This window comes from Oreochromis niloticus, linkage group LG7 (genome assembly GCF_001858045.2).
Source record: "Oreochromis niloticus isolate F11D_XX linkage group LG7, O_niloticus_UMD_NMBU, whole genome shotgun sequence".
Taxonomy (NCBI): Eukaryota; Metazoa; Chordata; class Actinopteri; order Cichliformes; family Cichlidae; genus Oreochromis; species Oreochromis niloticus.
The window spans coordinates 34,093,617-34,117,002 of record NC_031972.2 but is presented as its reverse complement, the minus strand read 5'-3'; the positions used below and the strand labels follow the sequence as shown (position 1 = coordinate 34,117,002).

Sequence of the window (23,386 nt, the reverse complement as noted above, 5' to 3'; positions counted from 1 at the left end):
CCTCCGCCGGGTTCCAACTCCCGCTCCGTCCCGCTCCCTGCTTCTACTCCCGCTCCGAGGTTTACCTCCAGCCTCTTTAGATCAATGGCTCCATACTCCAACAGGGTCTCTCGACCCTCTCTCTCTCCGGCTGTATAGCCCTACAGAGAAAAGAGAGAGAGAGAGTGGGTTCGACTCTTTCCCTCCACCCTCCGCCTCCCCCCCTCCTCTTCCGACCCTCTCCATCAGTCCTCCCCGGCAGACGGAGCAGACCTCCGGGAAGGCAGCGTGGATTTTAACCATCCTCTCATCTGTGTGAATGGGAAGCAGCAGCGAGCAGGAGTGATGGAGACTCTTCACTTGTAGTTACTGGAACTTATTCTCGACTCTAAAAGGAGGAAACTGATCTGCATTTGTGTATTTTGGAAATTCCTTTCCCTTTTTCTTTTCTTTGGGGGATCCTAGCCCGACTGGGGATCAGGGATATTTTTGGGGAGAAGAGAAGCTGTTTTACCCCCTCTCTTTCTCTCTCCTCACCATCCTCTTGACTCAACACACTGTGGGTTTTTTCTCCTTTATTTTTTATTTTCTTAATTAACTGTTGGATTCTGTTGAGGATTTAAAAACAAAAACAAAAAAACACTGAAAGAACAGCGGGATTGTGTGTGTGTGTGTGTTTCTGTGCTTCCACGGACTCATCGGGACTGGAGCAGGGCAGCATGGAGCTGGTTTTGGTTGGATGTACCGGTGATGTTTGGGAGGTGCTGGTGCTGAGGAGGAGGAGAACAGGAGGACTGTACCTGCTGGTGCTCTGCTGGCTGCTGGCTGCTCACACCACAGCGCACGGTGAGTGGGGGGGACATGCATGATTGCTGCCTCCATCCCGCAGTGTGTGTTTGTGCGTGAGTGTCCGTGCGGGCTCAGAGTGTGTGTGTGAGTGTGCGTGTGCCTTTGCTGGGTGCCGCAGACCTAACGATAATTGGCACATTTGTTGCGCGTCCCTTTTGGCTTTAGAGCCTCTGTTCTGACCCGGGTGGACTCGGGTCTGACCATGCGGGTTCCTGTATGTGTTCTGAGGCCCTGGAAGGTTTGACAAGCTTCAGCATGTGATCAATGTTGCCTAAGAGGTTTCTAGTTTTTTTTAAAATTATTATTATTATGTCTTTGTTATTACTTATGTTCCATTTTTACCTTCATTATAAGCTCCAGTAACCGAGTTACTGCAGTAGCTGTGAGACTGCTGGTCCTTCCCTCGGTTCTTGTGTGTTTCATGTGGCTGATCTGTTGGCTGACTGAGGGTTTGTTAAACCTTTCTGGATCTTTGCAGCTGGGTTAGACTGTCTGTGTGTTTTTGTGTTTTTTTTTTTTGTTTTTTTTACCTACAATCCCTTGTCTGCACCGGATTTTCTTCAATTACCTAAATTTTCAGTTATTACTATGCTTAATTTTAAATTGCTCTTTGTAAGTCTGTTTCACCTTCATTTCATAGTGCTGAAGTTTAGGCTGCTGGATCATATTGGTGTGTATTTTTAACTGCATATGCATCTCTTTACCAATTTGTCCCTGATATTTAGATTTAACTAATTAATATAAATATATATACATAGCTATATATACATATAATTTTACCAGGTTGCACTGAGTGTAAATAGTTTTTACTGGGCCTTAGCTAGTTTCTTAGAGTCTGATCATGTGCTAGCCTGTGGCTTTGACTGAATCTTTTTTCCCCCTCCTCTCTGGTTTAGTTTCACCTGATATGATTAAGTTTACAAGCCAGTGGCATGTTGGGCTGCTGGCTCTGATCTGCTTTTTCCAGGTTTTCCTCTCTGGCAGTCTATCTGTATATGAAACCAAGTGGGACAAGCAGACTGCAGTGAATCTTTTTAGTGGAGGATTATTTGTGTTTACCTTAATGTCCATTCGTTCCGGCTTACACTAATGATTGATTGGAGTGACTACTTTAATAATCCCAAAAGGAAGTGATCTATGAAAAACAAAAACAGAAATCCAACGAGACAGACAATTAATAAATAAATAACAGCTAGATAAAAAAAATCGAGTTTCAAGCCTTAAAGCAGGATCATAATCCAAACAGTGATCTTCTAGATTTCACTGTATTATTGCCCCAAAAATGCAAATAGTACGAATGCTGCTGTGCAGGGAGGTGCTATCTAGGTCTGGCTTTGACTAGGAAGCAGCACACTGTCATGAATATCACTTAAACACTAAGTGCCATCAGATATCCTAACATGTCCAACCCATCAGTGTAACACCCTCCTTCTTTCTTCTGGTGTTTATTAGTGAAGATACAATACGTAATCTAAATAAATAAATTGTATTACAACTAGATCTGTCACACATCTTGTTGTAAGCAGCTCATTTGAGTGAATTTTTAATTTAATCTTTGTTCAATAATGAAAATCATAAAAGCAAAAGAGCAAACACTGCAAAACCAAACAGATCAGAGAGAGCTGCTGGACTCGGGCTCTCTCGCTCTCTCTCTCTCTCAACCTCCTGCTGTCAATAAATTATGTCCAAACACTTTAATTAAGCTAATTGATGATATGAGAGTACACATTCACACAGACACACACACACAATGTAGCTGCTGGATCAGCTGAGCAGCTCTGACTCAGAGTGTGCGTGTGTTTATTTGTGTGTTGCTGATATTTCTTCAACAGCTCAGCCATAAAATCTTCTGAATATTTTACCCACACCAAGCATTTATCTGTGGGGAGGCTAAACACACACACGCACCCACACACGAACGCCTGACTCGCAAAACCTTCCTACACACCAATTCAGAAAATCTCCTGCACAGCTGAAGCAGGTCCTGCTCACTTTCACAGGTGAATCTGCCTGTTTTTAGTCCAGCCAGTCGTCTCAGTAGGTGGTTTCACTGATGAGTTCCTTCACTTCACCTGAAGGAGAGTTAATCACTTGGTGGAGTCTTTGGTTGGATCGAAAACCCGCAGGCTGTTGGCAGACGATCATCTGAGGATTGGGCCAAAATCCATATTTAAAAAGACTGAATTTTGTGCCAAAATCCACTCATTTTCAACTGAACTGCAGAAAGACTTAAGTAAAGCCACACAAATAGGACACGTTGAGTCTGACTTTATTGAACTTTGGCATGCAAAATCATTTCCCAGCCCAATGCTTAACTTCCTTACTGTAGGTGCTGAGCCAAAAGGCCCAAAGTCATGGTGCATTTGTTTACCTTCAGGACTTTAACTTACTCCACTAAAGAAAACTGGGTTCCTGAAAGTTAAAAGACAGCAGTGGGTTCCTTGAGGAGACAGAGTTTACAGAGCAGCTATGTGCACAGGAGACAGAATGGAAAATACAAAGAATTAATCCATCCATAGGGGCATTGTATCAATACCTTTCTATACATCTTAGTCCAAATCTTATGTAGGACACAGTATTTAAACTGCCTTAACCTACAATTAGTTGCTACTATCACTACAAGCAGCTTTGCAACCCACCCCACCTTCTTTTCATGCAATTTTTTGCTGATTTCAATGTTTAGAAAGGTGGTAAGGTCCAAGAAAAGACCCGTAATACCAACTATGAATTAAATTTGTGCAGTTTTGACTGAAGTAGTCCTTGCACAAATGGTGGGAACCCTGCAAGGTTCAACAGTTGTATAGCAGATCTTCTTGTGGAACCAGTTTTCCAGGGAAAGTGTACAAATAACCCAGACCCAAATAGGCTTGGTCTGTTTTTATTCTGGTAGGATCATGTTGTTTACAAATCTAAGGGTTCTAAATTAGGATGTATTTATGTTTAACAAAATGCTGTGTGCTTATATATTACTTCCTGTCTCGTAACATCTGTAATGTCACATGCTAACCACTTAGCAGCTGGGTTAGACTAAGTTTTAGCCACATGTTAAGCAAGATTTTACCCTGAAAGAACAGCTTTGTCCTTACATTTCTTGTGTCATAAGATTTCTATTTTGGTGTATGTCATATAAATGAAACCTCAGTATCAAGGATGTGACACCAACCCAAGCTTTAGATTAGTCACTAGTGAATTGGCAGATATTAAAAAAATGAATTTTCCAGATCAATCAGAAACACAGCTACTAACACTTCTGTGGCAGCTTTTTTCACCACATTTAACTAAAAATTTCACTAAAACATCCGAAAAAACAATACACTGATGTTTTTTTTCACTACAAAATGTTTTTTTGAGATAAGTCTTAAATTTCCATGGCTTCCACTCAGAAATTGAAAATGTGGCTTAAAAAGACGTGGCTGAAAATGCACATTTGAGAATCTCACGACTTTTACTGGTCGCAGTTTAATTAGATTGAAGTCTGCAAGATCATTGCCTGACAGGAAATGTCTCGTGCCTGCTGTTAGACAATGTTACCACTTTCAAAGAAAGAATGAAAGCAACATGAGCTGAAAAGTGCTCAAAACTCTCTCTCGCACTTCTTCCCCCCACTAGGATGTTTCAGTCTATGACCAAATTATGATGGATGGAGTGTTTGATGAAGTGACAGAAAGGTGAATGCCTCATATTTATTTTTGTTTTGGCCATCTTATTAGATTACTCCCAATGAGCTTTAACCTCCATGATTCATCATCGAACTTGACACGAGGCCGGTTAACCTGATGGAGCGAGAGCATCACCTTCATATTTAAAACTGTCACTGTAGGAAAGCAGCAACTTCTTTGTCTGCTTTTTGGTTTTTATGGGGTCACTTGTGGCCAGCAGGATGATGGGTAAGCAGCTGAACAGGACCTGATTGATATACACCATCCGAGAGTCGAGGAATCATTTTTTATATCGATCAGAGCTGATGGACAATTGGTTATATTCCAAGAATCCAGATAGCAACATGGGCCTAACCTGGGATCATTTTGGCATACATAGCTCCTTTACAGCACTCCCAACTTCTTGGTTAAGCAGATGTGGCCCAAAAGTCATGAGCTCGGCATGACATGGGTTGTCACAGCACAGCTGACATCTGACCTAAATAGGATGGATCTGTGGCACAGCTCACTCAGCAGTACTGGCTTGTGTCAACACTGTCAGTCAAGTCCAAATGTGGCCTATAGGAAACTGCAGCATTAGGCCATATTTCAGACAAACATTCACTTTATTCTATAACCAGCTGCAATAATATGCTGATTTTTATTTCATTTTCTATACAGGATATATTATTTAGTGTCCAAAATCTTACTTTAGTCAGGCCCACACTATATATAACATGACTATTTTATATGCTCCTTTTAGAACAGATAAGGTATCGGTGATGGTAGGAGAACCATCAAATCAGAACCTGCACCCTGAGAATGAGGAGCAGTGATTGGGGGGATGTTGCAAAGCAGCTTGCAGATGCAGCAGCAGCTGCACGCTGGCTTCTTGGTGTGCTTGTTTGGTTTAGTGTGTTTAACATGTTAATATTTGCTGAATACAGCTTCCAGTATTTTTAAAAATTTTGCAGGAATTTAGTGATAAATATAAGTACTGGGTAGTTTCTGATGGTTGATAGTGCTGAACAAAACATTAGGGAGGTTGCTACACTTAATCCTAATGGTTGGAGGTCAGTTTTAAAGGAAATTAAATGGAACTCCAGCCACTTCTTCACTCACCACTTTTCACTCTGTCTTCACACCACTTTGAATTTAATCATGAGTTTAATCATGAGGCTGTCCTCCACAGTGTGTCTTTTGTCTTCCTCCCCCCAACCCCTATCGGCTGCAGCACTGGCTGCCCCTCCTGCAATCTGGTCCTGAAGGAGGTATTTGCTGTTTAAAAGGAGTTTTTCCTTCCCACTGTTGCCAAAGTACTTGCTCACAGGGGGTTGTCTGATTGTTGGGGTTTTCTTTGTATTACTGTAGAGACTTTACCTTATCATATACAACACCTAGCGGTGACTGTTGTGGTAATTTGGTGCTATATAAAAAAAAAACTGAATAGAATAGTTATGTCCCTCTATAGAAAAAAAAAAGATCATTTAGGATTGTATTCATCCTCTTGGTAGCACAGATCACTGTATTGAATCTCCAAAATAAAATCCATCAGATTATTCATTAGAGTTTACTATAAACCAAAACTTTCTACTCGCTGCAGCTGCTGCTCAGGAAAAAGCCATCGGCTCAGGATCAAACCAGCAGGATTTAGCTTCTCTAGAAAAATTCAGGACGACCCATCAAACAGCTGCTGAAGTACTCCAGTTAAAAACCAGTTTAAAGCCATAAAAAAACAGTGTTATCCTCGGGGTGCTGCTCAGGTCTTTACAGCAGATTATTGTTATTGTTGTTGATGCCAGGTTTCAAGCTTTCATGGGTGTGAGGTGATTTTCCTCCACCTTTAAAGAACCCACTGCTCAAATGAAAATTCCTGGTTTTTTCGCCCTCCAACACAAAACTACACACTCAGTTCTCCTGCTGCTTCTGTGCCGTTTCTTTTTCTTTCTTGGACCTCGTCAAACGTCTTCTTCTTCATCTTCTCTCGTGCAGCGTCTCAGGGGATTATCAGCGTTTCATTCTTTTGGTTTAAGGCTTATGTGTGTATACACTAGCAACATGTGGGGGCGTGGTCATTTGAAGAATGCTTTAGAGTAAGTATTATTAATATTAAGACTGAGCAGATTTATCAAAGAAGCTTTGTTTTTATCCTGAGAGGATTTGCTTTACTGTTTCTGAAGTCAACACCTAATCTTCTGACATGCAGAATAACGCTGTTTTCATTTTTACATTATCTGCTCATGGTTCTGTATGTTCATGTTTGATGTTTGTTCATATATACAATAGCTTTGGACTAATTTGGCTAATCCGTCTTATATTTGACTGGTCTGCCTGGATTCCCTTCTGTCATCTGCTCACCATGAAATGAGGCACACCAACGCTTCTGATATGATTTATTACAATTATTAAACAACACTGTTTAGAAGCTTCCTGCTGAAAGCAGAAAGTTGAGGAGAGGAGTGAGCTCTGAATTCAATTCAAACTAGCCCAGACACGTCTGTGCTATTTTTAATCAATCAGTTCCACAAAGTCTATCCAGTCTTATCACATTTTATGATTTATTATCTCACAGACATATTCTTCAGCCCCATCCCATCTCGACTTGTTAAGTCTACTCATCTTTGTCCCATCCAATCTTATGTCTCATTTTTAGGATAATTTCGCTCCCTTTCTCATTTCTTTTCCTGCAAAGTCCATCTAATCTCCTTTTGTCCTGTCACTTCACATATTATACCATCTTATGCAATCTTGTCTTATTTTACTTAGAGGTGTAACACTAAAGCATGGCATGTATAAAATTTTATTTGTATTTATTTATTTTTTTGTCTATAAAAATGTAAACCTTGCTTAATCCATCCTACGTTTTACCAGTTATAATTACCATCACATCAGGGCAGCTTCCTCTGGGGTCACTCTTTGTTGAAGGACCCCACAGTGGGGCGAGCTTTTCTCTGCTCAAGTATCAGCTTCTCATTTATCCTGAAGCGTTTTCAATATCACTTTTTTTCTGGATTTGCAGTGATTTACACGAAATAGATGAGAGCTCCCTGAGTTCCTGAGGAGCTCAGAGTCTGTCCTCTTGTCCGTGATATGTTATCCTCGTCATGGAAAGGATGGCGAACTGTCCCCAAATGAGTGAAAAGTTTTCATCACGAGTAATTGTATAAAAAATCTTTACTGCGTTTCTTAAACAGTAATACCGCTGACCTAAAATACAGTTTTTAGATATGACCCATGGTATTTTTTTGCAATTCAGCCTTACCTCTCAGCTCTAACCCGGCTACATTTGGGTCTATTCTAAGCTACTCTTGGCTCTTACGGCTCAGTTCAAGCTTTGGTCCAAGTTCTGTGAGACACATGTGGCTCAAAAGTCATGAAGAGGGCTTGACTTGGACCTGTAGCTGAAGTGAGGCAGCCAGAGTCTCCATGAGTTAATGCAATCAATACAGGCCAAATGTGGCCCATAGAAAACTGCAGATGTGGCCAGAGCTGAGCAGAAGATTCATCACTATCTGCTAATATATGGCTTGGAAAACTCTTACAAGTATTCATGATGGTGCATATTAGAGAAGTAATTGTTCACCTTGTTTCATAAAGGACTGAAAAGCTGCTGCAGTACTTCACCACTCTAACTGGGATTATTCATATGTATGTGCGGTTAATGTCTCTGCTGTTTCTGGAAAGCTGAGGTTGAGATGGAGCCTTTGAAAAACCAGGTGTTTTTTCAGCATCGCCTTGAATAACAATCTACAGGTTTTCAGCCGACGGCAACAACTGAACTCGAAACTCTGAAAAACAACACACAATGGAAGCAAGAGAAACTAAATTCAATCAAGAATCACATTAAAGCTAAAAGCTCAAAGCAGTAAAACCTTTTTCATTAATAAGCAGAGCTGAATAATAAAGCCAGGGACGATCCATTAGAGACACAGCAGGCTTTTAACACCAAGAGGATGTTAATTTACACCTCCAACCATCCAGCCCTCCAAGAAGCTATCAATTAATTGTGTATGAAGGAGAAAATACCTGCATAATTAAACATGATGTGACTCTTCCGTGTTCACCCAAGTCCAAAGCAACAAGCATCGCTATGCTGCCATAATTAACGTGATTGGTGAAATTATTTGCCACCCTTTTTTTTATGTGGTAATAGTCCCCCATGCTTGCAGCTAGAAATATGGTGCAATAACTCAAATATTAAACTTCTTTAGAGCGTCTGTGCTTTAACTTTTGTGGTGGCGTAATATATGTGTTTGTAGAATTTTTTTTTCCAAAACATGCTGAAATAAGATGAATATTTAAGTGAAAATAGCCCTGTGAAATCAGCTTGCAACTACTGCAAACAGTTTTATCTAATATTCTGTAAAACATGAGGCTCATCAGGGAAAAGATCTATTTTTTATTCGTTTTGTTTCTATTAATTCAGTGAATTATGCTGAAAAAACTGGTACGGGCAAAGAAATGTTTCCATTTCTTGCTAAACATATTTTTGATTTCCTAATCTAGATATTTCATCCAGTCTTTACACAAGCTAATGTATCGTATTAGCTTAAGGTTGCCATTAGCCAATTTGCACATACAGAAACAAAACTAGAAGTTTCAGTATGGAATATTAAATGTTTTGTTGAGTTGTTGATATATCCAGTTATGTGGCTAATTAATGGCTGCAGATGATGCTTAGCATCATTAATATGTATCACAAGGAATTGTATAGTTGTATTATACCCTGTGATATAGTTTTATTACAAAAAAATGTTGTTTGCTCAAGAGTTACTCCGTAAACTTGTGAGGCCAAAACTCCCATGATAGCACCAGGGTGTAGTTAATCGGTATGAAACTACAAATGTTAATGCTATTGTGATCCTTTACACGTGTATGCATATATGTATGCATCAGGCAGATAGTTGGGGTTCCCACTAGAAAACTTTGGGATTACCCTGACACCCAACTGATCCAGACTTTTTACGTCTTTAACTGCTGTCTTAAGCATCACTTTCTAGCACTAAATGTGTCATTTGTTAGCCAAATTATAAATTCATTGCTAAAATTAGTTAGCAAGACTTTCTATGGGATTCTGTAGTATAAAGGTTTCAAAACCTAAGAAGACAAGCTGGGTTATGTTATGTGTTTCCAGGTACTCTTGCTTCCTCCCACAGTCCAAAGACATGCACGTTAGGTTAATTGGTGATTTTAAATTGGCCATGGATGTGAGGTACATAAAGTGCTTTAAGAGTATAAAGTGCTGTGTGAATGTATGGTTAAAAATGTGACTTTTGGTCTAAAGTGCTTTGAGTGTTGGTAAGGCTAAAAAGTGTTATATAAAAGCCATGTACATGGCTTCACATGGAATTAGGTGGTCTTGTCGTGGAAACTTTGAAGTACTCCATTCTTAACACTTTTTAATCAACTTGGGACTCACATGGGATTTGACTTGGACATGGTTAGTTTTGATTGATGATTTCTTTGTCTGGGTCTTGAAACTTAATCTTGACCTCCTGGCCCTGATTTGGGTTGTTGATCTTCATCTGGGATTTCTCTTGGGGCTTGATGATCTGACTTGGGACTTGTTAAACTGAGCCAGTCTCGGTCCTTCACTGTGTGTTGAGCCCCAGCTCTGGACTGGACTCTTTTTCTGTAAAATATGAAGTGTGCGGCGGTGAGATCTTGGAGGTCGATCCATTGGCCTAATGAAAAAGACTCCCTGTGACTAATCACAGCCAGGAGCAGTGGATTAATACGGCGGACGAGCAAAAGCAATGTGTTAGCTGCTTTCAGCTCACTTTTAATTTGGTTTTTCACTCTAGCAGCGGACAGAACGTCATTTACAAATCGGAAAATATAATTCACCGGGAAACCCTCAGAGGGTTCCTGTGTGTTGGTGCAGCAGACCTTCATTTGTCAGACAGAGGTGGACCTGAAGCAAAATCACAGCTGTGTGGGAATGAAAAAAGACAAATATGACACATTGTGAAAGTACCCGCACAAATATTGCTTATCAACAAAATAAATTCCCCTATTGTGGTTAAACTGGCTCAGATTTCATGGCTCCCTGTTGCCAGATTTATTTTATGATGTAACATTTCACATATTTCATGTTTTCTCAGACTCATAGCATGAGTTTTTGAGAGTCTATACAGATGGTGATTATGTTTCTGTGTGTGCCTTTACTGTATTTATGGCTGGTTCTATGAATATGAATACTCAATTCAGAGTCTAAGGTACTGGCGCTTTACATTGTATAACTTGTAAAGTTATTTAAGAAAAACAATCTTTACTCCAATGTTGTCCTGTTGGTTGCAAAGCAACTTTGGGAGACTCCAAACTTTGAAGACTAGTCTCAGATCAAAAAGTGTGACACTTGATTTGGAACGTCTGTCAGTATTTTGCAGATGTTTTGATGACGTGTGGCCTACAATGACTAAACAGTAACCAGTAAGATGTCCTTTGGATCAATACCTTGATACACTGTCGGCAGCACTTGTGGCTCTTGTGGTCAGCACTGTCGCCTCACCTTAAGATTAAGAAGGTGCCTGGTTTGAATCCTGGCTGGGAGCTTTCTGGAGTTCTGCACGTTCTCCTTGTGGGTTTCCAACAGTCCTCTCAGACTCCAAAGATGTGCATGTTAGGTTAACTGTTGATTCTAAATTGTTCATGGATGTGAGAAAGTGACTGAAGTGTTCAAAGTGTGTAAAATAAAATGCTACATGGATGTATGGTTAAATATGTGTCTTGTATTCTAAAGTGCTTTGAGTGGCCAGTAAGAGGAGGAAAGTGCTGTATAAATACATAACACTGATATTAAGTGAACATATTAAGTGGACCTTGTTGACATAGTGTTTATCTATAGGAAATTAATGGCTCTATATCTCCTCAATCTTATCTATTTTTACCATGTGCTCTAATCATGTGTGTCTACTGCTGCTGTGCTGTGTTGGTACAGCATCAGCACACAACTACATTACGTATTTGGATTTTCTTCTTCTTTAGGAAACAGTGATTCGAAATCATGATGATGAGAATGGCGAGACTTAAGAAAGCAAATTCCTTTGATAGGTTCAAGACTAGAATTGTGAGATTTGACCTAAGAAAAGGAAGAATTCTGTGGTTGGAGACGACTTTTCAATTCAAAATACTTGCTGTGTTTATGGGTTTCTATAAAGTTACTTTCTAATCAGGTTTCAGTCTCAGAAAACTTGACGCAAGCTCTGACAGAGATTCAAAAACTTATTCAGCAATGACAATGTTATGCTTCAAAAACACCTCAGCAGTAATTTCCAACCCGAATGTTTAGCATTTATGGCCTTAAAGCCTTGGTGTATATTTTAATTAAGCCTCTCAATGTGTCTCTGCATTATTCAGATGGTGGAATGAAAACAAAACAAAAAAAAGAAATGGGCCTGTGAGTAATTTACAGGAAGATAATTTGCCTCGCCTCTGAACATTAGTGTTTCATTTACGTCTTCTGCTCTCAGCTCTCTATATTTAACATCCACTGCTCTGCTCTGACATTCATACATTATTCATGTTGGGAACCTGCATTACCTGCCTGAGGAGCACTACATCTCCCTCACCTTTAAGTCCTACTCATTAACGCGCCTGCATGCTTTTACATTAATTGGTCTTTATTTATTTCATTCCTATGTGCTGCTTTTTTGTTGTTGTGGGAGTTTTTTTTTCTATCACAAGAGAAATTAAGGTCTGATTAAAAAGCAGAGAACAACTGGAGAGGTTTTCATACTTCCAGTCTTCATGCTTGCGCGCTTCTGTACACAACATGATAGTAAAAAGTTGTGTGACGTAACTGAACAATGTTAGCTTAGTCTGTGTCTTAGTTGGTGAAGTTGTTTTGTCTTTTGGTGACCAAAAGAGTGAGTGCCTACCTGTGTACAGTAGTGCTACATTAATATTTCTAATTTGTTTCTTCTTTTTATGTAAATTATTCAAATCTTTTCTGATTCCAGATTCTCTCGTGGGAGGAGCTGCCAGTTTACTGTTTGATGATGCATATTTAACATCTTTGGCTTTGGGGTGCAAGCCCAACACAAATAACAAGAAGCTGAAAGCCACTGACTTCACTTCCTCTAATGTCCACCTGAGGTTGGTCAGAAATGTGTCCCCTGTGTTACGATGACTAACTTTACAGCAGAAATAAACAAGATGACACCCTCTGTGAATAGTTTATCCCAGAAGGGTGTTGTCGAGGCTTAAGGACACACAGCAGAAATCACGGACCCGGATCTTTTTCATATTTCTGTGCTGTTTGTAATATTGATGCCTTTCAAGGTATTTTTAGTGGACTTGCTTTACAAATAATATGTCTACCAGTAGGGATGGGTATCGAAAACCGGTTCTTGTTGAGAACCGGTTCCCACTGTTTCAATTCCTTGGAATCGTTTGCCATTTTTGCAAACGATTCCCTTATCGATTCCAGTCGCCCCGAATGACGTCACCACGTTGCGGAGCGTCGGAGCGTACCTGGCAGGAAACACGGCGCCTAAGCGGCTCAAACGCTTAAAAGTTCGGTTATACTTTACGAGAACGGATGACAACAGGGCAACTTGCAATACTTGCAAAGTAGATATTTCATTAAGGGAGGAAACACTAAGAAGATGCAAAAGCATTTGCTCACAAAACACGCGATGAACTTAAATGAATGTTGTGTTTTTAATTCCGCTCCGGACTCGTGGATCTCAACCCAGCAGCAGTGGTAACGTTCGCACGTCCTCTCCCGTTAATGCGGCAGGTAAATAATCAACTAACAGTGCATATTATGTTAGCACGATCTGCTTTATTACAAAACCTGCCATTACTGTGCATTTAGGTGACCGTGATGAGAGAGACAGACAGAGTCTGGCTGGCGCTCGCTGGCAGTTGTCCCTGCAGTCCACCGGTAGCGTCTCTTTTCAGGCCTGAATGTCACCGAGCAGTGACTAAGTTTGTGGTAAAAACCTTGCACCCGTTTGCCACAGCAGATGGTAAGTGAATGTGTTTAATTGTAGGCAGGGACATTACTGGATATTCTTGTGTAATTGCTACAGAATAATTTATGTTATACTTTGTTATTGCTACAGAAGAATATTTATTTTATTATTTTACATTTACATTTTTTTTTCCTGGGGACCCTGTGACACCCCATTGAAGAGCCGTAGGCTGTGGATCTCTTAAGATCTCACTGTTGGGTTTGTAAGGCCATGTTACTCCTATCTTGTTGAAAGAGAAGATATAAAACAAAGTTCTAAGCTAATCGACCTTAGTGTTCTCCTTTTTAAAAACAAGAATCGATAAGAGAATCGATAAAGAATCGAATCGTTAAACAGAATCGAAAATGGAATCGGAATCGTGAAAATCTTATCAATACCCATCCCTATCTACCAGAGTGATATAAGAAGTTTGTCCTTCAGTTTTGCTGAGTGAAATTTTAGTATTATTAGTCTGTTACTTGGCAGTTATTGGAATATGCCTGCGTGTCTGAGTAGTTTATGGATGCAGCTTACTATCATTAGCTAATAACCACCCTTTTATCCAAATAGGGTCACTTTTGACTCAACATATTGGCTGTAATTTGAATGCTCATCCTTTAAAAAGTCTAATTTTACCCATATGGAAAAGAAATGCAAAGGAAAAACCTATTCTTCAGTTTATGTTTCATGAGTCTTCAAAATCAATATGATGTTAACCTGACACACATTAAATTCATATTGTTATATCAGCTCTCATGCTGAAATCAGTACACTCACAAAATTGAGGGTGAAAAAAAAAATAAAGGCAGTAGCAGCAAATTTTAGGCACAAATATGCTGCACCCATTTTTAAATCTTCAATGAATGGGCAGCATTTTAAAACATGGTGGCGGGTTGCGTTTTAATAGCAGATACAAGCTGGCCCAAACCCAGGAACCTCCAGGGTTAAGAGGTTTAACTCAGCTTTTGCTGAGAATGCCTCATGGCAAACTTTTGTTGCTCCGGGCAGAGCAAATCAAGCTGCCAAGCCCAGTTTTACAAACACGTAACCGGCACATTACCCATAATTATCTCTAAAGCTCTCCACTTGAACCATAAGTGCAAAACCTGTGCCCTGAGCCAGAGCTGTAGTCAGACAGGCTCAGCTGCTGGTGTAGTCAGAATAAGTAAAAAACAACAGAGACTGTGCAGCCATTTGCTCTTCACTGACTCAATGTTTTCACTGTTAAAGTGTAGTTCACAGCTAATTTCACTAACGCAGGTAAAATAAGTACTCTATGCTAGTGTGAATCTTCTAGTAACATCTAATAACTGGAAGTTATTTGTATTTTAAACAAACAATTGGTTAACAGGCTATTTGTCTGTCGGCCCTGAAAAAAAATGTTTTTGTGTTCCAAAACAAACCCTTTACCCTAATTTACGCTAAGAAGGAGGGTAATATTAGCACCTGCCTACTATTGTGTAGGTCCCTCTCATGTCACCAAAATGACCTGGAAGCTCCCAGCAGAGGGACCTGGAGGATGTGGTCTCTGTGGGCTTGTTCTGGGGTTCCCAGCAGATGGTGACCTGGTGAGTGTGGTGGGTGAGTCTATGCCTGTAGATCAGTTTTTGTGTGCTGCTTGAGGTGTTCTGAACCTTGTTTTTTTTTTCCAGTGGTGTAATATCACAGTGTGTAGAGGTGTGTGTGCTTGGTCTGGAACACTGTTTGGGTCACAGTAACATCCAAATGAATGCCATGATTTCCAGTCTGAATACTGCTTCCCACCTGTTATTTGGTTTAAGAAACAAAACACTCATCCACATGGATATCTCTGTAGTGTACTTCTGGTGCTGTAATTTTGTTGTCTTGGTCTACACTGGACTGCTTAGTTTCTCTAAAGGAAAATATCAATGCTTCCTCACAAAAGCATAGTAAGGACAGCTGTGCACATCAGACTTTGTTATTCAGTTTGTGTGTGATTCTTTGCAGATGATAGTAACTTCCCCAGTTTGATGTGAAGAGTTGAAATGGCTCGTTTAGCCTTCTTCACCAGTTACCTCTCCTCTTGATATAGTCTGTGTTTATACACTGTCTGAATCACGTCTTGTCCGTTGTTGTGCTGTCACTCATAGCTCTATCTTACGGAGCCCCGCAAGGGACATTGGAGGGAAAAAAAAGAAGATCCAGAGATCCCAAGTTACTTTTGCGAGATCTCACAAAACCTTTTGCAGGATCCCGCAAAAGTAACTCAGGAGCGAGATCCCGGCCGCATCCTTCGAAGGACCCAGCCTTCGCGGTTTACATGGATCGGGTCCTTCGAAGACCGAGAAGGCCGGAAGTGCGAGGCTGTGAAATGGGACAGTCTAGCCTTCAGATTTGCGTCACTAAAATATAACAGGACATTGGAGTAAATTCTCAACCATCTCACACTTCTGTTTAATCAGTTTTCTGTTTGACGTTTATTCAGCTGTGTGAAAACTATAACTTTAATCTCAGCCAAACCAATTTACTCAGAAACAAATAAAACAGAAAAAAGCCAAACAATAACATGTTTAAGTTGTCTAAGTGACTTATATATCATAACCTGAGTAGCGAAAGATTGCGGGGGGTTTGAAAACGATGTGCCGGGAGTCCGCTGTTCTCTAGTGAGCCTTGAACCCCCGGCTAGCTATCGAGGTGGTGACAGATGTCTCCGAAAACGTCAGCGCACTTTTGCAAATATGTGATGTCTTGAGCCTTCAAATTGGGACAGCCTTCGTCACCTGGCTGAGACGTAATTGGCCTTGAAATGTGGCCTCCAAAGGATGCAGCCTATTTTGTGAGATCTCGCCAAAAAAACTTTTCTCCAGTGTCCCTTGTGGGGCTCCGTACTATCTCACCTTGCACTGTGTCTTCCTAAGATTTGTATTATTTGGATTACCTGCAGATGTTTTGGACTCTGTATTCCTGTGAGTTGTCAGCATTACTGCTGTTTCTGACTTTAATTCCTGTCTCCTAAGTTCTGCTTTGGGGTTGACAATCTATCTGCTACACAGCTAAACCGTGACACTTTGTCTCAGTGGCTTCCTTTGAGGATTTGTTGGACTATGTTTTTGAATTGCCTTTCAACATAAATAAAAGCATCAATATTTTGTAATCCTGACTGCCCTGAGTCCTGCATTATGGTTTTTGATTCTCACCACATTTGTGCACCTGCATTTTGAGTTGAATTTGCTTTTTGCCATATCTATTCTTAGAAATAGAAGCTTTTCACACAGCTTCGATTCTTGACGGTATATGTGTCTAATGATTTTGGAGGGTATTTTTCCTAGTGTGGTTGTCAAAGTGACAAAACACAATCACTCACAAGGTAAAAAAGCTTTGATTTGCATTTAACATGAGCTAGGCTTCCCACCTGTTCCCTCATCTCATACAACAGGATGATTAGTAACCGCAATGATCAACTTCTCCTTCGTTTTGACAGTAAATGACATCAGGCTGTGTAAACGTTACCTCACTGTCTCAATATTTTCCCAACGTGTGTTCTTTTTCTGAGTAGTTCATCATCACTTGAATTTTAATAATCACAATTTTCAGTTTTCTCAGCTCTTCAGCACAGCCAAAGCAACAGATCCACAGTTCCAATTGGAAACGCATGACGTCACCTCATTCAAAGTGAAAGAGAGGTGAGAGCCTCATGCCTGACACATGTAATGGCTTCAGGATGACACATCAGTAGTGTGGTTTCAATAAGCCGTGACTGACTACCGTCTCTACCTTTATTTAGAGGTGAGAGAAGAGGAGGTGTGGCCACTGTGATTCAGTGTCACAGTGCAGGGCTCCTACGGCTGCTTTTAGAGTAAAATGTATAACCTTTTCATTCTCCTGGACTTCTGTCCTACTGTAAACAAAGAGGCAAATCGAGTCGCTGAGGTCTGTAGGTGACAAACAGTCAACTGTGGCTGGATTTAATCCAGAAACATCGAGAATGGTGTGAAGCACGATCACTTCCTGTGCAGCGCTGCAGCTCTGACCAGATGAGATGAATCGCCTCAACTGCAGCAGTTTCCTCTCATAAATATTCATATGGTTTGGCGTGGCATCACGCAAGCGAGAGAGAAGAGGACTCCAGGAAACCAGTGAACCCCTCACCGAGCACCGCACCCAACTCCCACCACCCTCCCCCTACACCAGCAGCAGCAGCACGCTGCCCAGCACCACAGCACAGCCAGATTTATAGCCACTTATAAAGATTAGTGATGCATCCTGCATGCCGCACTCTCTTACTCACACATACACACGCAGAGATTGCAGTCTTACACACTGAACTATTCGATGAAACATTGCAAGTCTTCGTTTTGATGATTTATTTCGTTCCCTTGTGCAGCAGGCCTCACTGAGTGAGGTCATGCTCTGCTTCTTTGGTTCTAATAGAGAACACACGTTGCTGTTAAATAGGAAAAATATTACATGCTGATTGGACACGGGTTTGTATCTGTGTGCCAATGAACTCTAAAGTATGGGGACAAGGACACAGAGTTTTCAGACCACAGGCATCGAGTGACCCCCACCATCAATATCAGCACAGGGACGAGAGGGAAAAGGACATGTAAAACATGAGCGTGACATTATAAACAAGAAGGAACAAATGAGAGAGAGTGGCAGAAACAAAGCTGTCGTTAGCACTCGGTGATAACAGCAAATCATTCACTTTGAAGACAGGTGTGTTCTGGTTTGGATTCATCTGTTCATTATCTCCATTCACATACTACAGTCACCCCACAGTAAATACAAAGACCAGCAGAATTGCATTTTGTTGATGCCTTGTGTGCTGGTGCTTTGAAAACCTGAATAAAATCTAGTTTGTTTTCTGCCTTTGTAAGAGTCATGTAGCTATTTGAACAGTGATTTTATGTAGATGTTATCCAAATGGACAAACAAATGCTGGACTGGTTTGCTTCTGCTTAATGGCTTAGGTAACCAGGCAGTTTGCATACATATAAATGCAGATTAATATGGACACTAATGACAGAATTAATTGAGACTTTCAAACATGCTTCTGCTGTCAGCTAAATCATAGGAACTGCAAAAATCTCAAGAGCTATATCTCAGACTCTAAAGGCCTGAGTTAGGATGTTAAATGTTAAAGTTAATGACAATCAAAACCAAAACCAAAAAAAACTGAACATGTACGCCTTATTTGGAAGAGCTGCCAAACATGTCAGCAACTGAAGAAATCACAAGACTTCTGGAAAAGTGTCTTTTAGACACACAGAGTGGAGATATTTGTCCATGGTGTGCAGCATCACATTTGGAGGAAACCAAGCACAACATATCAGCACAAACACCTCATACCAACCATTAGGCATGATGTTGGAGGACTGATGATTTGGGCACCTTGCACTCAGTGAGTTGAACTCCTCTCTATATCAAAGTGACCTAAGTGAGGCCATCTCTCTGCCATCTACAGTTGGCCCAAATTGGGTCATGAGACAAAGCACAGCGAAAGTGGTCCAGTCACAGTCCAGAAATGAACCTGACTGAAATAATGTAGCAGGACATTAAGATCTGTGCATAAAAGAATACAATGAACTCAATGAACTGAAGCAATGTTGTAAAGACAAGTGGCTCAGGTGGTTGTTTCTCCACAACCACGTGAGTGATTTATAAAATCATACAGTTTAATTGTACTCTCTCTGTCGTGGACTTTGACAAAATCCTTCAAAGTCTTCACTCAGACGTTTCTGTAGATCATTTTTTTATAGCTGCGACCCGAAAGTAGTGACAAGTTTGATTTACAGCTGATGTGATTAAATTTGATTTTTTTAAAGTGTTATGGCCATTTAAAGAAGCTTTTAAATCCAGCAGTTTGTGTCTCCTGGCTTCCATCCCCGGAGAAATAAAAGTTAGGCATCACTATGTCAGCCACTTCAATCTTGTCAGTCTTCATCACGAGCCAGGAAGTTCAAACAGGTCGTGACCTTCAGAGATTTCGGCACTGTGTTCAAAACAGGAGCATCTTCGCTGACCTGGAAAATTTCCACATTTCAGTTGGTTTTAACAGACCTGAACTTCAGAGAAATGTCACATCAGCTTAAGCAGCCAGAGTCACACATGCTCATACACAAAGTCACAGTAGCACACCGCTTGCAGCCACATCAGTGGGTATTCTGCGTGTAACGCTGGGCCACGAAGCCTGAAGCTGTGACATCAAACTGCATCAGCAGTAGGAGGTGACAGCATGGCTGCAGGATGGCACACTGCTGACATCATAGTATTGTTAATTATTCCCAGTGATGAGGAATTTTTTTGTGATGTAGTGTAAAAAGTTGTTTGATGTCAGAGTTTCAATCAACAGCACAGTATGCTCTGAACAACGGGAAGTTAGGGCATACTGTTGAACCTCTTTTTGATGATATAAGCCCAGGTACTTGCATGTTTTGGCTTTTTATTCAGAGACTGAAGCATGAATAATTTAAATTTTAGTAAATATTTAGTTTGAATTAAAACATGCTGCTTTTTGATTGGCTGGTTCGTGTGTTAACCTTACTTTTAGTGCCATTCTTTTGTATTAAGTTTTGCTTCTTTGTGAGTTCTAGTAGAGAAACTGTTTTGGTTTACAGTTTACAATAATACTTGATTATCTTTTACAGTGTTGGTTCAGCTCCTCCACTTTTAAGGCCACCCTTCCTTTAAACCCATGAGGTCTAAATCATTTAACACTACGTCTTTTTTCTAAAATACAGGGTTTGTGAGTTTGGGGCTGGACCTGAGGCTTGGGTAGGTTTTCAAAGATGACAAAATAGACCTCACACTGTTAAGGTAACTATCTTCTGATTGGCTGTCCAATGCAAACAGAAATTTTGACTAGCAGGTGGGTTGGGCTTCTGTACTGTGTGCCTGTGTAACCAGTGTTGGTCAAGTTACTTGAAAAAAGTAATCAGTAACTAATTACTGATTACTTCCCCAAAAAAGTAATCCCGTTACTTTACTGATTACTTATTTTCAAAAGTAATTAATTACTTAGTTACTTAGTTACTTTTTAAAACACGATTTACAACCTGAATAGATAAAGCGATAGATCTTTCAGCCCAATTCTACTTTTTCTTCATCATACAAAATGTAATCAAATGGAAACGTCTCTTTTTAAAACTTTAAACTTTATATCTTTTACCTTCATGCATCAAGCAAAAATTTAATTATATGCAACATTCTCTGACTGGAAGAAATTTGTTTAACATTTAAACCTATTTTCTGCACATTCCAGCACATAAAATAAAATATTTTTTTGTGTTTACACTCACTCTTTCAAATAGATGCAAGTAAAACACAGCAGAAAATAAATAAAATCAAAGACTAGCGGTCCTGTTGCTCTATTTTCACCTGTAAAGCAGGAGTGGGTTAGGCGGAGGTTTACCCTGGTGCAGGTGTGCTGCAGCGGTCAGTGGAAGAATCCGCGAGTTTCTCTGTGAATTTCACATTACGTCATAGCGCACTCGCTGCTTGCTTGGAAGTTTATGGTTTTTTTTCGCTGTAAAAAGAAGTTTTCTTCCCACGCACAACGGACACTAATTTTTTGTCACTTTTTATGGAATCAAACTCAAAATAAGGTCAGTACTTCCACGCTTTAAACGCTGCACGCTCATACTCTCTCCCGCACTCTATATATTATCCGTTGTTGATCGGTGTCTACCCGATCCGTACCGGAAACCCGATCGGTACCCCGCATGCGCAAATCTTACGTCACTTCCCCTCTTTGCCAGCATTGCGACATTCAATATATTTGAATGATACGGTTAGCGCCCAGTTAGCGCCTAGCATTTCTCAACAGCTCTGCCTCCTTTTCGACTACCGGGACATTTAAACTATGGATAATCTGTATACAAACAAATTCATGCTTTTCTCCTCAACACAGAGCATTACCCGATTGAACAACAGCGCCGTAAAATAAGAAGAATTGCGCCTAATTACAATTGTTTACTGACAATTGACAGTGATAGCGGACACCATCATCACTATTCCAATCAATCCTCTCCACACAGACAAGCATAAAGACACTCGACTCTCACTAAATCAAAATTAACACACGTTTGTAATGACGCTAATTCAGTTTACAATAGGGTTCATTCACTGGGTCAGCAGGTGGCGGTATCCTCCAACACTGGGGAGTAAACTGCCATTAAACGAACAGAAGAAGAAGGAAACCCCTGCACATGCGCAGTACGCATCGGGTAGACCCGATTTGTACGGTCCGACTTTGCAGATGCGCAGTAAGGATCGGGGAGTCCTGATCCGTAACTATCATTTTATTTTTTTGTTTTTGTCTACATTATATTAAATGTTTCATTATCTGAAACATTTTAAGAGATAATTATTATTCTTAACATCTTAACAGATACTCTGACCCGTAACTATCGTAAAACGCTAAGACCGGAAGTAGACACCTTTCGCGCATGCAGGGTACCGATCGGGTTTCCGGTACAGATCGGGTAGTGACAGTGACAATCTGCACACAGCTGTTGTCACGAACGTCGCACTCGCTTACGTCACTGTCATGAGACATTCTCGCAAAAAATCACGGTTTTAGTAACGCAGTAACGCAGCGTTCTTACGGGAAAGTAACGGTAATCTAATTACCGTTTTTGCAATGGTAATCCCTTACATTACTCGTTACTTGAAAAAAGTAATCAGAATACAGTAACGTGTTACTGCCCATCTCTGGTGACCACATTAGGGATATTCTTCCCCTTCTCATCATACAGAGCCAACAGTAGAAATGACTGCTTTTGGCTCACAAGAATTATGTATACATAAACTTAGATGATCTCCACAACTAATGACTATGTTTTCATTATCATAAGTGCTGATATTTTGTGAGTCCCCTGACCGACCCTTCCTCCAACCCACCATCAGGACAGTTCCTAATTTGTCATAAGATATCAAATTCTAAAATTAAATGATCCGACTCCGATCCTAGTCACAAGAGGATGAATCATCCTGTCATTCTGTGTCTAAATTTAGCTAAACATAACTCAGCATAAGTCAAGTGCTGTGCTGGCTGTTAAATTCAATTCAATTCCTTTTTATGAAGCTTATTAATGCATGACTGAATTAATCCTGTCAGTCTCTCGCTACACTCTCCACTCAGTTGTGGACAAGACCCCATGATATGTGAACTCCACCACTTGCAGTTGCTCCCTGACCTGGAGTCAGCACACCACCCTTTTCCGGCTTTTCTGGTTGACAGACGGATTGGTACTGGTAGTGATGCATATACTGTACCAGTCAGCTGTGGTTTAAGAGAGCTGAGTGTGAAAGCAAGGGTAGAATATCCTTCCTACCTTCACTGATAGCCATGGGCGAGCTACGGGTAGTGGCTGAGAGAATGAGACTGCAGATATAAGAGGCTGAAATGAGCTTTCTCTAATGGCCTCTCTCCTAGAGCCAGGTGTGGAGCTCAGTCAGTCGGAGGGGCTCAGAGTGGAGCGCTACTCTTCCACAATGAAAGGAGCCTTCTGAGGTGGTTCAGGCATCTGACTAGGATGCTTCCTGGAGACCTTCTTGGGTCGATGTTTTGGGCATGCCTACCAGAAGAAGGCCCCAGGGCAGACCCAGGATATTTTGGAGAGTTGCATTTAGGGGAAATGGATGGGGATAGGGTAGTCTGGTCATCTTTGCTTGGGCTGCTGCCGAAACAACCTGGAATCAAATAACAGGTTTAAAATGGATAGATTCATGGTTGAATGGACAAATTAACCCTATGTACTCTAAGTCATAATTAGATGGTGCTTTGAAAGCACCATCTTCTAACTTCTAAAACTACCTCGTTTACCAGTTCCCTGGTGATTTCTGATTCTTTCCTCACATGTTGTTTAGTAACTAAGCAAGTCTGTGTGACCATTATTGTGAAGTGTTAAAATATTTTTACAGTCCAATTGTACATAAGCAAGAAAGAAGGTCTAAAATATTTATACTGATTGTGTTACTGGCAGATTTTTCATA

The 23,386-nt window shown here is 40.6% G+C and overlaps 1 protein-coding gene across 2 annotated transcripts in view; it reads left to right on the top strand.

Annotated features, from left to right (window-relative positions):
- Positions 1 to 235: 235 nt before the first annotated feature.
- The window catches only part of dcc (DCC netrin 1 receptor), a 324,319-nt gene continuing 301,168 nt past the window's right edge, over positions 236 to 23,386 (top strand). For both annotated transcript variants that reach the window (XM_025909079.1, XM_019361335.2), the window contains exon 1: positions 236 to 825. In XM_025909079.1, the coding sequence (XP_025764864.1) occupies positions 699 to 825 (127 nt within the window). In that variant the 5' untranslated portion in view covers positions 236 to 698. The remainder of the gene's footprint in view (positions 826 to 23,386) is intronic.